We start from the raw sequence: 16,536 nt of genomic DNA, 5'->3' as shown, positions 1-16,536 counted from the left end.
CACACATCCTGGACATACGTCCATAAGATGAAACAGCTGAGAAAGCAAGACGGCGGTCAAAGCAATGAGCCTACGCAATTAGTGACATCGATTTAGGCTATATAATACCTAGCAAATGGCGAGATCGGCAGCTCCAACCCAACTGTCTAAGAGGCTAAAAGATAGCCCAGCCAGAAGGAGACATTCCTCTGGTAGTTGCTGGACAATTTCTCTAGATGACAGTCGGGCTCATCCCCGTCTGACTCCCCGGACCTCGGCCATTGACGACGTCTGTGACAGCGATCCCGAACCTGGGTTACCACGGAGACCGTGTTGCCCCAGGTCACCAAATGCTATCTGGCCAGTGGCTTAGTTAGAGGAGGATGGGACTGTTAGGAGCATTGTGAAATAAACCAAGTATTCGTGAAAGACAGTAAGAGCGACCTGTCATTCTCGCCACTGCGTCTGTACGACTCATAACAGGTACTGAGGATGGATCTTAGGGGCATTTTACCTCCAAGCCCTATTTTTTTATTCCTTATTCTGAAACAGGGTCTCACTAAGTTGCAGAAGCCTCACTAAGTAGCTGAAGTTGGCTACAAACCTGTCATTCTCCTGTCTCAGCCTCCCAAATGCTGGGATTATAAGCATGCGCCACCGTGCCTGGCCAAAGTAATTCTTTTCCCTTGTGGTAGAGGGATGGAACCCAGCATCCCCAGCCTTATTTTTTTTATCCTTTATTTTGAAACAGTGTCTCACTAAGTGCAGAGGGCCTCACTAAATAGCCGAGGCTGTCCTTGAACCTCCATCCTCTTGTCTCAGCCTCCCAAGTACTGGGATTACAAGCGTGCGCCACCACGCCAGAGTAATTTTTAAGAGTAATTTTTAAGAGCTATCATCACACATTCTACGACATGGATAAACCCTGAGGATGCCATGATAAGAGAACGAAGCCAGCAGCAGAGGGAGAAATATTGTGCTTCCAGAGTGGTCAAAGTCAAGGCCGGAGGAAGGGGACGAGGAGTTATTGTTTAGGGGGTACCAAGTTTCAGTTTTACAAAGGAAACTGGAGATGATGTTTGCACAGCAGCGTGAATGTATTTAATGTCACGACACCTTACACTTAAAAGCGGTACATGGTAAATCCCATGCTATGTGTATTTTACCATGAGGAAAAAGTACAACTAAACGAAGGAAATATATTGCCTGAGAATTTTCCAGAATGATGTAAGACACCAATCAACAAATTTTGAAAGTCCAAAGCATTCAAAACAGGATAAGTAAAAAAGATACACGTCGCGGGCATGGTGGTGCATGCCTGTGAGGCTGAGACAGGAAGAGCAGAGGTTTGAGACCAGCCTCAGAAACTTAGTGAGAACCTTTTTTTAAAGGAAGAAAGAAAAAAGAAAAAGAAAAAGAAAATGCTGGGGGTGTAACTCAGAAGTAGAATGCCCCTCAATTCAATCCCCATTCTTTCCAAAACAAAACAAAAACAAAAATAAAAAACAAGACACAGAAACAGGTTGGTAAAAATGCCAAACCAAGAACAGAGGGAAAATCCAGGTTTCCTTTGAAGGAACATGACGGCATCACCATCAGATTCAGGCAGAGTAACAGTGGGCGTGGGGGCAGAGGCTGGCGTCTCTAGAGTCTGGGGAGAGAGTGACTGACCCTCTAGCAAGAAAGCCACACTATCTTTCGAGAAGAAAGCCGTTCGCGGTCAAAAGAAAACTGAGGGGGTTCTTACCAACACAGCCTTCTGAGAGTAAAACTTCAAGAACGTCCTTCAGACACAAGCAGAATGATCACAGTTGTGCAGGTTGAGACGAAAGAAGACCTGTCAAAGAAACTGTTCCGGTGTGGTTGACTTGACGGTGTAGAACACCTTAGTAATCTCTTACGGGGTTGAAATGGAAAAGGCCAACCCTACACTAACACTGTAATGAAGACATGCCGACGAGGGAAGGGGCGATTAAAGTGCTCCAAAGTCTTTGTAGCTTAAAGGACAGGGTAAAGATATTTTTAAAACTGGACTTTCAGCTAGAAGTGGTGGCACAGGCCTGCCGATATTAGTGTTTGGCAAACTGAAACGGGGGGGGGGGGGGGGGGGGATCACATTCAAGGCCAGCCTGGGCAACTTAGTGAAACCTTGTTTCAAAATAAAAAAAAAAAAAAAGAGCTGGGGGTGTAACTCAGTGGTAGAGTACTCCTGGGTTCAATCCCCAGTACTGCACACACAAAAATATTTTCATATAATAAGTACACCTGTCAAAAATTTAAGGTAACCACTGAAACAAGAGAAATAGAGCATGTAAGAGAAGAAAAATAGATCAAAGGGGGGGGGAACCCCAAAGAAACAAGAAAGGAGAGGAAAAAGAAAAAGCAGGCAGGATAAATAGAAATAAATATACAAAGTGGTAGAAAGAAATCCAGATATATCTGTAAATATAATAAGTATAAATGGACTAAATGTTCTATTTAAAAGACAAAGATTATCCTTAACTTTTTTTTATTATGAGAAGTTTCAAGTATACAGAAAAATGGGAAAAATAGTATGGAAAAGATCCATTCTTTGGGCATGTGGAGTCAACCATTGTGAACAATTTACCATGTTCGTTTTGTCTACATATGTACTAATAGGAGCGTATTAAGGATATCTATTTGATCTAGTAAATGTCGCGTAATAAAAATACTGTTCTATGCCAGGCATAGTGGTGCATCCCTCTAAGCCCAGTAATTGGGAGGCTGAGATAGGAGGATTGCAGGTTGGAGATCAGCCTTGGCAAGTAGTGAGACTCTCATTAACATAGTGAGACTCAGTCTCCAAATAAAAATAAAATAGGACTGGGGATGTATCTCAGAGGCAGAATGCCCCTGGGTTCAATCCCCAGCAACACACACACACACACACACACACACACACACACTTTAATGGTATTAATGGTACGATAAAGGTGTAGAGCATCTATTTTTGAGGTTGAGCAGAACTGAACTCCCAGAGATCTTTAATCATTTAATTTATTCTCATGGCTATCCATTCAAAGAATGTTTTCTCACTACTCATTGGCAAGACGTTAGGAATCCTGTCAACTTTTGTCGCCATAGTATTTAATAGTTAATTTGTTTGCTGTGCTGGGGATGGAACTCCGAGGCGCTCTTCCACCGAGCTACATCCCCAGTCCTTTTGGGGTTTTATTTTAAGGTAGCACCTTGCTATGTTTCCCAGGCTGGCCTGGCATTTGCCATCTCCAGCCCCAGCCTCCCGAGCTGTGGGGATTACAGGCGTGCGCCGCCGCACCCCCCGGTCGCTGTATTTCTAAATATTTGTTGCGCTTATAAAGTGTCTGTTAGCAAAGGATTCAGCACAGAGCCTGTTGCATGGTAAACATTTAATGTAGCTTTTATTTATGATAGTTACTGGCTGTTATTGAAGGCATTCAGCAGCGTGACACAAAACAAGCAGACAATAATTGGCAGTTTATTTTATTTATAATTATTATTTGTGATCCAACACGGGGCGCATAGCATATATCACTCGCCCATAAATACCATGTTTATAATAAGTAGTTTCGTTGTTATTCAAAGTCTCTAACAGTGCCTGGCACCGCATGAACAAAAGGACAGTGGAAGTTGATTCTCGTTAATTATTATTATTAAGTAAAGCACTTAACGACGGCTGGCCCGGCAGACCCCTAATAAACAGACTTCGCCGGGACTGGCACTTCTGGGCGCCGGCCCCGCCTCCAAGCCGCGCGAGGCCCCGCCCCCGGCCCCGCCCCAACCCGGGCGCGCCTGCGCACTGTGGCGGGCGGGCTCCGCGCGCGCAGCCTCGCCCCGCCCCCAGAGTCGGCGCCGGGCGCCGCTCCCCGCCGCCGGAGCCAGCCAGCTGCGGCGTGCGTGCGTGCGTGCGTCGCGACGTGCGTGCGTGCGTGCGTGCCGTGAGCTCGCCGGGCGCCGTGGCCTCGCCCTCCGCCCCTGCGCCGCTCCGCCAGGCCGCCCCCCCCGCGCCGGCCGCCGACCCCCGCCCGGCCCGAGCACTTAAAGGGGCGCGGCACCCCCCCCCCCCGCCCGCCCGGTGACCCCGGGGCCCCGCCGCCCGGGAACATGGCGAAGGTGGAGCAGGTCCTGAGCCTCGAGCCGCAGCACGAGCTCAAGTTCCGAGGTAAGCCCGGAGGCCCGCCGGCGTCCGGAGCGCCCGCCCCGGGCCGAGGGGTGCGGGCCGCGCCGCCCCGGGCCGCCGGGATCCGAGGAGCGGGCTCCCCGCCCCGCCGTGCGAGCGCCGGCCTCCCCGCCCCGCCGCCAGCGCCGCCGCCGGCCGCTCCGGGCGCTGCGCCGGACGGGAAGCTCCATGAGGACAGCGCCGAGCTTCCGCCGCGATCGCCCAGCCCGGGCGCCGCGGTCCGACTGCTCCCGCTCGCCTCTGCGGCTGCGGGAGGCCGCCAGCCTGCTACCCCAGCTGCTGGGAGATGGAGCCCCAGGAAGCCAGGGTCCGCGTTTCTTCTGTGCACTCAGCACTTTGTAATCGGCTTACATTTATGCGCGCACACTTATACAAAATGTGTATATGCATATACACACACGTACAAAGTACATATATACACATACAAAATATATATACATACATATGCACATATGTGCGCAGCATATGTGTGTGTGTGTATACACACACACACACACACACACACGCTGGATGTATACGCAAAAGTATAAAAATACATAAAATATATACAAAGTTCTTTTTTCTCCTTTCCAGATTCCTGGTAGATACTTTATAACTGTGGTTATCACTTTACCTTCTAGGTTAACAACATGAGGTGAATGAACATAGAAGGAGCCAAGGGTTTTCTACTTAAGATGAAACAAAACAGAACTTAAAACCCATCCGATAGTCCAGAGGGTCTCTGACTTTTAATGATTTGACTTATTTTTTTGACCTTAAAATGATACGAACTCGATAGGCCTTTAGTTGACACTGATTTGAATTTTGAACTTTGGTCTTTTCCCACGTTGACAGTGTGTGGTATGATTCCGTCTGTCCTGCTTTCAGACCACAGTGAGCTGCAGCTCCCAGCAGGTACAGTCTTCAGGGGAGACTAAGTCGGGCGTGGGGGCGCACGCTTGTAATCCCCGCGCTTGGGAGGCTGAGACAGGAGGATCGAGAAGGTTCAAAGCCAGCCTCAGCTACTTAGTGAGGCTCTCAGCAACTTAGTGAGACCCTGTTTCCAAATAAAGTATAAAATAGGTCTGGGAGTGTAGCCCGGAGGTAGAAAGCCCCTGGCTTCCACCCCTAGTAACACACACACACACACACACACACACACACACACACAAATATTTCTAAAATTTTTTTGGATGCTGTGTTTTCTGCTTTGGCATCCTATCACATCTATACAATGTCCATCTGTGTATGTACTTGAGATATTCAACACATTTATTATTATTATTATTATTATTTGGTGGTACTGGGGTTCCTGGAAGTCCTTCTACCTCCAGGCTACACTCCCAGACCTATTTTATATTTTTATTTTGGAAACAGGGTCTCCTAAGCCAGTGCACACGGCTGGCTTCGAACCTGCGCGATCCTCCTGTCTCTGCCTCCCAAGCGCGGGGATTACAAGCGTGCGCCACCACGCCCGGCGATATTCAACACATTTAAAAAATACATATTCCCGCGCTTGGGAGGCAGAGACAGGAGGATCACACAGGTTCGAAACCAGCCTCAGCTACTGAGGCTCTCAGCAACTTGGTGAGACCCTGTTTCCAAATAAAGTATAAAATAGGTCTGGGAGTATAGTATTCTGGTAGAAAACCTCTGGGTTCCACCCCCAGTACCACCAAAAAAAGTATATATATATATATTATTAAATAGGCTTTGTGTTAGATAATTTTGCACAATTGCAGGCTAATGTAAGTATTCTAAGCATGTTTAAAAGAGGCCAGATTAGGCTAAGCTATAATGTGTGGTAGATTGGGGTAGTAAACACATTTTTTTTTTTTTTTTTGTGGGTCTGGGGATGGAACCCAGGGGCATCCGACCTCCGAGCTACCCCCCTCCCCCCCCTTTTTTTTATTCTTTATTTTGAGACAGGGTTCCACTAAGTTGTGGAGGACCTCACTAAGTACCTGAGGCTGTCCGCGAACCGGGATCCTCTGGTCTCAGCCTCCCGAATTCTGGGATTACAAGCGTGCACTACCACGCCCAGCTAGTAAACACACTTTTCACTTAAAGTATTTTCAACTTCAATGAGTTCATCAGACTGTAACTGGGTTGTAAGTTCTAGGAGCATCTATGCTTGTGTGGGCTCCGGAGTGGAGGAGCTGGTCTGGCAGCAGAATGCAGGCGGCTGAGGTTAAGGCGCAGGCTCACTGGATTTGCCTGGGGTTGTCTCTGCGGGAAGGTTGACTTGGTTAGGTGAAGGCGGCTGGCGCAGGAAGTTGACTTGGTTCTTGTGAATTGGCACACAAACAGCCCACAAACGCTTAACCGTGCCATGTTCCAGGAGAAGCTACGCCACAGTGGTTGTGCTCCTCTGTTCTCAGCCTCCTCCGTGTGCTTTAGATCTAGGAAAGGGGCAGAGGAGAAAACCAGCCCGACAGTGCAGACACCCGAGGCAACCCACAGGGCCCCTGCGTGGGGCCTGAATGAGTGTCTTCTGAGCTGAGTGACCCAGGACCGACCGAGGAGAAAGTGCTGGGGCGCGCTTCGCGGTGAGGGAGGTGCAGGCTCGGAGGCAGAAAAGTAGAGGCTACTGCTGGGGTGGGGTGCCACCTTAGTTCTGAGGGAGAGTGGCCAAGAACACTTGTTGGAAGCTTAGGGCCAAAGAGAGCAAAGACTGGCCGCAGAAGGAAGGAGCCCAGATGCACCAGTGTCCAAATTAGAGGTGTATTACCTTGTGAGTGTATGTGTGTGGTACTGAGGTTGAACCCAGGGGCTTTCTACCTAGCCCTATTTTCTTTTTCAGTTTGAAACAGGGTCTCACTAAGTTGCGGAGGGCCTCGCTAGGTTGCTAAGGCTGGTCTCGAACCTGGATCCTCCCATCTGTGCCTCCAGAGCACCGGGATGACAAGTGTGCGTCGCCACGCCCAGCTCCAGTCCTTTGAGTTAAAGTTGTGTGACTGTTGGCTGCCTCTTCACTCCCTAAACTTGGGCCACTCTGTCGTGGGGATGGCATTTCTACCTACCTGGCTTCCTGTAGAAAGCTTTGCTACTCGTATTTAGGCAGGTGGTAATAGGACTGTGAAGCAGACATCTGGACAGACGTTGCTGGTTGTACTTAGAGAACGGGTTTCATCTCTGGCTTCTTTACCTGAAAGGTACGGGAGTGAGCTCTCTGGCCTTGAGCTGGCCAAAGCTACAGTGGCCAAGTCATTGGATATTTTTGTTGGGGAAGTGATCCACAAGAGGCCGTGGTGTCAGACTGTTGAAGGTTACTCCTAACTCCGCCCTGAAGGCGGCTGGTTTGTTGGTTGGTTGCTTCAGCTGGATGCTAAGCTCATGCAGTTGGACTAGACTCAGTGCCCTGGCTTGCTGTTGGAGAGACTTCCTTGAGGAGGAGACCTGGCACCACTGTGCCCTTCCAGGTCACCCAAGGTAACACTCCAGCTTCTCCTGGTTCACTGAGATGAATCAAAAGTCTAAGCTAACTTTGCTTAAGAGGGTAACAATTAAAATGCCTGTTATTCAGAGAAAAAAGTAGCCTTCGTTGATAGTACAGGATTGCATATCATCAGATTCTTCGTAATCTTGGGAATGTTGCTCAGTATGTTAAATTTGAAAATGCTACAGAAGGAAAACCACAAGTTCATAAATACCGTGTTGCATTGGGTTGAACATCAAGAGGAGTTTAGCCCAGCGCAGTGGCTTCCCCCAAGAACGCGGTGGGATTTGCTCCACCCAGGGTCAGTCTTCATGAGATCTTCTGCCAGCAGAGGTCGAAGCTTTGGACTCAGGACCTTTCTGGGAGAGGAAGCGGGGGCGTGTGCGCCTGGGTTCCTCCTTTCTCCATTTGTTGCGGTCCGTCGTGGGGCCTAAGCCTTTTCTCTCCACGGCCTCCCGGAGGCCCCAGTGGCGCCCAGCGCAACGGGTGAGTCTCGCCCGGGGCGCTTCTTTCTCACTCCTCCCCTTTTTCCATCCTTCTCATTACCTCGGATTCCATCTGTGGTAGGAACGATTTGTGTGTTTTTGGTGATTTGTGTGTTTTTGGTCATTGTCCAAGGCTTGAAATCCTTCTTTACATTCTAGTGCCTGCTCTCGGCCATGGTCTGAAGGCCCACCGACCTCCTCTCAAGGTTGAAGCTGAAGCCACGCGGGCCCATTCACCTTTGCTCTGTTCTGAGACTAAACCAGTGGCCTCCAGAAGCCTCCGTTTGACTTTGACCTCTCTGGTGCTAGTGGGCTGGTGTAGTTGACTGCCACTTGGGGAAGCAGGAATTTGGGTACAATAAGTGGCAATTTAGGGACGGTGAGTGTCACGAATGGGAAACAGCCTTAGCATCAGTATTTCAGCCCCTTAAGTTGACGTGTAATTTAAAATTGTTTAGGAAGTTGAAAAAAACACTAAACCCCTGTGGATATGGCCCCTCCAATGCAGTAATTATCCTTGACGTGCAAAGTGCAGCACTGACTCTGCTTCAGTGCAGAGCGGATTCCTTCCGCATCTCACGATCACAGAGCAGACTGTGTTACAGCACAGCAGAATGTCAGCAGTGTGCTTACGATTCTTTATGGCGGCGGTTTAAATCCATCCCGGATAGATTATCTTCATTTATTTAATTATTAACCAGCTTGCTCATCAGAAGCAAGTGGCATTACATTTACTAAGCTTGAGTCAGACGTAAATCTTCATAGATGATGCTGTTTACTCCTGCCTTGTTCTGGGGAGAGACTGAACTAGAAGTTAACTCTTAAATCCTCTTCCTTTTCTTCACGGTTGACTCCATAGGACGCCTGGTTCTTGGCCGCGTGCGTGGATGTGGAGTCTCCGTGCTGTGCTGTGCTATGTGCCGTGGTTTCCTAACTGCCGCGTAGCTTTTCATCCGTGTGTGGATTTGTTAACATCTTTAGTTTGAATTGATGCTTCTTAAGGAGCTGGACTCTTGAGCATTACTAATACCATGTCTTATTTATTAGGATTACGTGGCATCTTTCTTTCAAATACCAAAGGCAGAACACAGCCCCTTGGCCGTGCAGAATGAGCAGCAAGTAGCTGGACAGTAGGACTAGTCAGGAGAGGATTATGTTACCACATGGGCGCCGCCCTGAGGCTTGGGTCTCAGAACTTAAAACTTGTGTTTTTACATAGAGAATTCTCTCCAAGATTGTCTCGCACATTCTTCATTTGTCGAAAAATTCGCTCTCTGAAGGATGGCCATTATTTGGAAGAACCGAGTCCAGCTCTCAGCAAGATGATAAGCTGAAGGAGCGTGTCCCATCCGGCAGGACCCGCACAGCCCCACAGAGCGTCCTTAACAAGATAAGATAGGAGCGCTCCACGCCGGGCTCAAACAAAGCTGCGTCACTTAGGTCCTGGCGGGCTGGGCAGCGTCCGACCAGGGCGGTTCCGGCCCTTGCTCAGTGGGCCTTCTCTCCTTTTTACTTGCCCTACCTGGACAGCTGGTACTACAAAGTTATTTAAAGAGCCTTGTTATGGAAACAGAGTTACTGAATTGACAGTCATGTTAAGATTATTTTAAAAAGTAACAGTGTGGTGAAATTGCTTGTCTAGAATATCCATTGCAAACTGTGAAGTGGCTGGTTTTGGGGAGCTGTGATGGCTGCACGCATGCTGGGGTGGGCTGTGAGGTTACGGACGTCCGTGGGAAGCCATGGCAAAGCTCCCTTGTGCTCTCTCATGGTAACCGGAGAGAGCAGAGGCAGCGCTTCCTCGGCCTCCTCCACCCTTCAGATGCCTGTCTCCACTGCCTGAGAGCAGGCGGGTGCTTCTCACCTGTGCCAGGCGCGGCCTCAGGCTTCTTGTTCTGAGCTACACCCCAGCTCGAACTCTTATTCTTTATTTTGAAACAGGGCCTGACTAAGTAGCTGAGGCTGGCTTCAAACCCGCAGTCCTCCTGTCTCAGCCTCCCATGCGCTGGGGTGACAGGCCTGCGCCACACGCCCAGCTCTTGTTGGGGCTTTGGTTTGTCTTGTGCGCACTCCCAGGTGGGCACCTTGTGCTGGTGGATATGTGCGAGGTGTTTGTGAGTCAGTACACAGCTGACCTTCAGTGGCTCCTCCAGTCTGCCCATCTGGAGAGGAGTCTAGGGAAATGACTCTTTGGGGAGGAGTGACTGAGACTCTCCTTGGCGCCTTTTGGATTGTACGTGGAGACCCCTGGATCACTCCCCTAGGTCTTATTGCCTGTGGTGGGCCTGAGACTTCAGGATTCCAAGCTCCAAGGTTGTGCTCAAAGGCTTAAAGCGCTGAGGATGGCGGGGAAGGGAAGATGGGGCTGGGAGCTCGGAGCAGAGGGCACCCTCGCCACCGGTGGGTCTGGGGTGAGGCGTGGTGGACATACACTGCAGTGCGAGGGTAAGAAGAGAGTGAGCACTTCTGAAGGAGACGACTCCATGGCCACCGGGATCTGCAGAGCTTAGGGACTCCGGTAGGCAGCTGCTTGTTTACACGCTTACCTTACTGTTCTTGTCATACCATTTTATGAGATCATTTTCTGGGTGACCAGGTGACTGACTCCTGGAGAAGGCCACAGTGGAAATGGTGGCCTAGGGACCAGCCCAGGTGTGCCCCGTGCAGCCCTGTGCTCTCCGACTGTGACCAGCCCTTCAGGGTCGATTCATACGGGCTTCATTCTCGAGAGAGGAAGACAGAGAGTGCAGCCGTTGAGGGAAGGGTAATCGCCGTCGGGGTGATTTCTCAACCCACTCAGTCCCAAGTTGCCAGTTCTGTAGGTATTTCAATGAAATCAACACAGGTGCGTTAAATAAGCTGGAGATCATAATTTAGAACTTCTAAATCCTTCAAATATATATTTTCGAACACGTTAATCGTTTACTTTTTACTTTTCTCAATAGAACAGAATTTTAGAACAATATTTCAGAAGTTACCAGAAGCGGTATGTGATATTATTATTCAGTTTAAATGTTCATAAATGTAATATATCTGGGCCAATAGGATTTCATGGGTTAAGAATATCAGTTGATTAAGAATTACATTTTGAGTCTGGGCTCAGTGACACATGCCTATAATCCTAGTAGTTGGGTGGCTGAAGCAGGAGGATCATAGGTTGAAGGCTAGTCTCAGCAAAATAGTAAGATCCTCAACAACTTCGCAAGACCCCATTTCAGAATAAAAAGGGTTGGAGGGGGGTGTAGCTTGGAGGTAGAATGCTCCTGGATTCAGTCCCCATTATACCCCTCCCCAAAAATTACTTGACTTTTTCAGGAGACACTGTGTGTGTGTGTGTGTGTGTGTGTGTGTGTGTGGTACTGGGAATTGAACCCAGAGCCATTCTACCTCTGAGCTACACCCCCAGACTGGGTTTATTTCTTATATGGAAACAGGGTCTCACTAGGTTGCTGAGAGCCTCACTAAATTGCTGAGGCTGGCTGCGAACTTGCAGTCCAGATTACAAGCCTGTGCTACCACACCTGGCTAGGAGACATTTCTTAACGTACTGTAGGAAGAGATTAGACTAATGACTTCAAAGCATGCTTTCGTTTGTCTTGTAAATATTAAGCTTGCTTTTACTACAGAGTTTTTATGTTTCATGATTCTGTCTGTTTAGAAGTGACCTGTAATTCCACTGGCCTTACTTGGAAGTATGGTATGGCAAAGCTGGTGTGTGAGAGAAATTTCATAGACTTGCAGATTTGTGAAGTGGGAATTCGAGATGTAAAGGGTAGTGTTAAGACAGGAATGTCTAAAATAAATGGTCTCGTAAGGGTGCCATTTTAGACTTTACCCATGGAACAGCCGAGCCTAGTGCTGTGTGCTTCTGACGGGTTACTGCCTCGGGCAGAGGAGGACTGAGCTGAGTTAACGCGCGGCTGGCGATGGCGCCAGCGTGGCAGGAGGGCAGGAAAGGTGTGCTCCATGTCTGTGCCCCAGACGAGGGCAGCCCAGGCCTCTGAGCGGACGTGCGAGGAGGCAGTGGTCGTCCAGGTGACGCGCGTGCGAGTGGAGACTCGGGTCTTCCTTTTGCACAGCTCCTCCTTGGAGTTGGCTTCCTGGAGAACTGACTCCCTGGGGACGCGACGGACCTCAGAGCCAGTTTGGCTCCTCGCTGGGCACCGCAGGCTTCCTGCGGCTTTGGTTTGGGTTGGGCCTGGGGAGGAAGTCCTGGGCCTTAGGGTTACCAGCCTCTGAGTGTTGGGGGACAGGGAGGGAGATGGGGCCTGGATCTGTGCGGTGTGACCCTTGGGCGCGTAGACAAAGCTGTGTTAATGCCGCTTCGAGTCTCACAGGAGATGTGATTTGGAGAGCTTAGCGGCGTAGACAGTTGTGTAAGTTCTTTTTGACTCTTGCAGCAAGCCTAGAAAGTAGGTACAGTGTGACCCTCAGGCATTTAGCCTGAGTCCCGAAGTGGAGTCGTGGAGCTGGGATATGAAGCAGAGCCTCCGTCCCTGGCTGACCTTTTCTCCTTAGAAGATGAGCGCAGGGCGTGGCTGCCCTGGGCTGCCTTATTTCTTGTGTTGCCTGGAAGATGAAAGGAGGACTGGAAGTAGACGGTCAGTCCCTCCAGCTGCCGCATCTTCTGAACTGTGCCCTGACTTAAACTGCTCGCTGTGAATCGTCTCCTTTTGGCTTTTCACGTGCACCATTCAGCATGTTTTGCCCAAGGAGGGAAGGAAGGGATGGCACCCGCAGGGAGTGCGTGCTGCAAGGTGAGCGCACGTCCTTCCGCCTCGGGCCTGTGTGCCTTGGGATGGTGAAGAGCCTCGCTAGGGAGACGCCAGCTCCCTTCCGGCTTTCCCGATTGGCTCCTTCTTCTCGCCTCTCTCACTCCCCTCCCAGCTCGAGCTTGGGGACTTGAGATTAAAGTTTATTTTATCTGGAGAAGAATGACAGAGGCCTCTTGAGGGCAGGAGCTAGGACTCCGACTCCAGCTGTACCCACCAGTGCTGCGCTCCTAACCTGGCCGGCTCTGCACCCCTCCTGGGGCCTTGGCCTCCCCTGCCTCACTCCTCCTGGCCCTGCCCCTGCCCCTGCCCCTGCCCCTGCTGGGAGGTGAGCCCTGAGGCTCTGTTTCTCTGTAGTGCCTATAGGATTTCCTTATTGTTACTGTTGTTTTAATCTTTCCTTACTGTTACTCTCTTCTCCTCTTACCTCAAAGAATGGATCCACCCTGGTCATCTTTTCAGTGTTTGGCATGGTCATTTAAAAAAAGAGGAATTTGCTGAAAAACCAAAGGTTTGTCCTTGCGCGGGCAGATTTGAATTCCCATTCTACTGGCGGAATGGACTTACTGGTGTGCAGATGTATCTTGCTGGCTCCTTTGGCAACCTCAGGTGCGCCTCACAGAGCTGCCGCTGCGGCTGGGGGATGGAGCAGCAGGCCCTGTCTCCCTGCTCCAATCAGAGCACTGCGTGGCGGGAATGCCCGAGCATCTCGAAGGCCAAGGCCAGCCAGCTAGCATGAGCCTTTTCATTTCATCTTGCTGTTATTTAAAATTACTGTTTTGCTGGGCGTGGTGGTGCACGCTTGTCATCCCCACGCTTGGGAGGCTGAGACAGAAGGATGGCGCAGGTTCGCAGCCAGCCTGAGCTACTTAGTGAGGCTCTCAGCAACTCGTGAGACCCTGTTTTCAAATAAAGTAGGTCTGGGAGTGTAGCCCGGAGGTAGGAAGCCCCTGGTTCCACCCCTAGTACCACACACACAAAAAAAATACTGTTTTGTCCCCTTCCTCCTTCAAAGCAAGATCCTGCCTCCTTGGGCCTGGCACCGGGCGCAGCACTTGAGCCATGTCCAGTACTCGTCTCCCTTGGGTTTGTCCCACTCCTGAGCAGGGCTGCGCTGGGCGCCGGGCTGCCTCTAGGCTAGCGGCCTGCCTGCGCCCCCCCCCCCCCCCCCCCCGCGCTCTGGCCTGCCCATTGGTGCTCGGTGCGCAGCCGTGCGGTTCCGCCTCCCTTGCCTGCCTTCCCTTCTCCCCTTGGGCTGCTCTTCTACCAGCACCAGCTGCGCGCTTGGGTCCAGTCCCAGGCCTGACTCAAGGCCAGATGCAGGTTCCAGGTCCTTGGAGTGAGGCAGGCCGCAAGCCGCTCCTCGCCCTCCCTTCTCCTTTTTACCACCTCTTCCATCCCATCGAATGGACCCCCGTGGACACAGTTGACCAGGTCAGAGCGTGGCTCCAGCCTGCCCTTCCGCCCCGTCCCTCATTTTCCCCCGAATGACTAATGGCCCCAGTCCTCTCTGTCTACACAGAGTGTTCAAAGATGCAAATCTTTTCATATCTCTTGATTGCTTAAAATTATTGGGTGTCTCCCCATTGCCAACAGAATGAAATCTGAATTTCTTAACTAAATCGTTTATGTCTGACACCTCCTATCTCTTGTGCATCCTCTTTTTTCATACTCAGACTCCAGCTTTTTAGTTCCCCTGACCACAGGACTTTTGCATATGCTGTCTCTGCCACTAGAAATGAGTGCCCTCCTCCTGCTGCCATAGCCCGCCTGCCAAGCTCAGTGCCTGCGACACCGCTGGCCCACAGTGCCGTCAGCCCCTCTTTGACATTTCGGCCCTGCGTCTCTGAGCGGGTTGGGGTAGCTCTGCGTGGCCACCTGATGCACATGGCGTGGGCTGTGGACTCTCCTCCCCACGCCTGTCTCTTCTGGACCTCAGCAGGTTCCTTGTGTCCCCCTCCCCTGGGTCCCTGGGGCTCCACAGCCAGCCCAGAGCCCTGCGTGGTGGGCTGCCCCGCAGCTTCTCCCCTCAGGTTGTCCCTCCAGTGACCTCAGTCGTCATCCGCTCTTCTCAGCATCTGGCTACCTGGGCGCCGCCGGTGCACCACTGAGCTTCATGGCATCGTGGACCCCCTTCAAACAGTGGTTTTGGTTTGTTTTTTGGCACTGCGGGTTGAACCTAGAAGCCGTCTACCTCTGAGACCCCCAGTGCTTTGTTTATTTATTTGTTTGTTTGTTTGTGGTACTGGGGATTGAACCCAGGAGCACTTTATGCCAGAACTACTCTCCCAGCCCTATATATATATATATATTTAAGTGGTACTAGGGGTGGAACCCAGAGGCTTTCTACCTCTGGGCTACACTCTCAGACCTATTTTTATAATTTGGAAACAGGGTCTCACTAAGTTGCTGAGAGCCTCGCTCAGTAGCTGAGGCTGGCTTCAAACCTGTGCGATCCTCCTGTCTCAGCCTCCCAAGCGCGGGGATGACAAATGTGTGCCACCACGCCCTGCTCCCAGCCCTATTTTTTAATTCATTATTTTGAAACAGGGTCTCACTAAGTTGTCTGGGGCCTCAGTAAGTAACTTAGGCTGGCTGTGAACCTGCAATCCTCCTGTCTCAGTCTCCCAAGCACTAAGATTAAAAACATACACCACCACGCCCACCTTTATCTTTTGTTTTGAAACAGGGTCTCACCAAGTTGCAGCCCCCTTGTCTCGAGGTGCGCTCCGTGGAGCCGGGTTCCCGTAGCACTGGACGCAGGGAGAGGTGGTGCGCGGCCCTGCTGTGAAGAGCGAGTTCTGGGGCCAGACTGCCTGTGCTGTGTCTACACCGACCACCTACAGGCCACGTGGCCTTCGGCGAAGCGTTTAGCCTCCTGGTGCCACGTATAGCGCACGTAGAGTACTTGGGGCAGACTGGCACGTGAGTGTTGGCCAGAGGCATGCTGCTTTAGAGGTCAGCACGCGGAGCCCGCTCCCACCCCGCACCTCTGCGGGGAGCCTCAGCCCTTGGGTGTGGTGAGGCAGCACTGCGGCCTGAGGAATCGGCCCGGCCCTGGTCACTCCTGTCCCCACCCTGCCCACGGCGGCTGGATGGCACTGAGCCGTGCTTGCTGCTCCTGGACGTAGGTGGCGTTTTAGTTGGAGGAAAGTATAGTTAATCTTTTTGGTTATTTTTTGTGATGACTGTACTCATAAATTTTGGCCTTTTAAATAGAGAAGGTTACTAGGTGTTTGTTAGTGAGATAAAGGTTGGGCATTGAAAAAATTCAGCTTTAAAAGCCGGGCATGGTGGCACACGCTTGTAATCCCAGCATTTGGGAGGCTGAGACGAGAGGATTGCCGTTCACGGGCAGCCTCAGCTACTTAGGCCCTCCGCAACTCAGTGAGACCGTTTCAAAAAATAAAGAATAAAAATAGGGCAGGGCCTGTAGCTTGGAGATCGAATGCCCCTGGGTTCCATCCCCAGACCCGCAAAAAAAACAAACAGACATTCAGCTTATTAAATTGTTTCAGATCAGCTGGGCATGGTGGCGCACGCTTGTCATCCCCGCGCTTGGGAGGCAGAGACAGGAGGATCGCGCAGGTTCGAAGCCAGCCTCAGCTACTTAGTGAGGCTCTCAGCAACTTAGTGAGACCCTGTTTCCAAATAAAATGTAAACAGGTCTGGGAGTATAGCCCAGAGATAGAAAGCCTCTGG

At 50.9% G+C, this 16,536-nt stretch overlaps 1 protein-coding gene across 1 annotated transcript in view; it reads left to right on the top strand.

Moving 5' to 3' along the window:
- Nucleotides 1–4,083: 4,083 nt before the first annotated feature.
- VAPB (VAMP associated protein B and C) overlaps nucleotides 4,084–16,536 on the top strand; it is a gene marked incomplete at both ends in the record, with an annotated part of 46,944 nt that continues 34,491 nt past the window's right edge. Inside the window, one exon of the mRNA XM_080716757.1 lies at nucleotides 4,084–4,141. Within this exon, the coding sequence (XP_080572883.1) occupies nucleotides 4,084–4,141 (58 nt within the window). The remainder of the gene's footprint in view (nucleotides 4,142–16,536) is intronic.

The sequence above is a fragment of the Muscardinus avellanarius genome (assembly GCF_963383645.1).
Source record: "Muscardinus avellanarius genome assembly, chromosome: 19".
Lineage (NCBI taxonomy): Eukaryota > Metazoa > Chordata > Mammalia > Rodentia > Gliridae > Muscardinus > Muscardinus avellanarius.
Note: the sequence above shows the minus strand (reverse complement) of the source record. Positions and strands in the feature narration are given on the sequence as shown.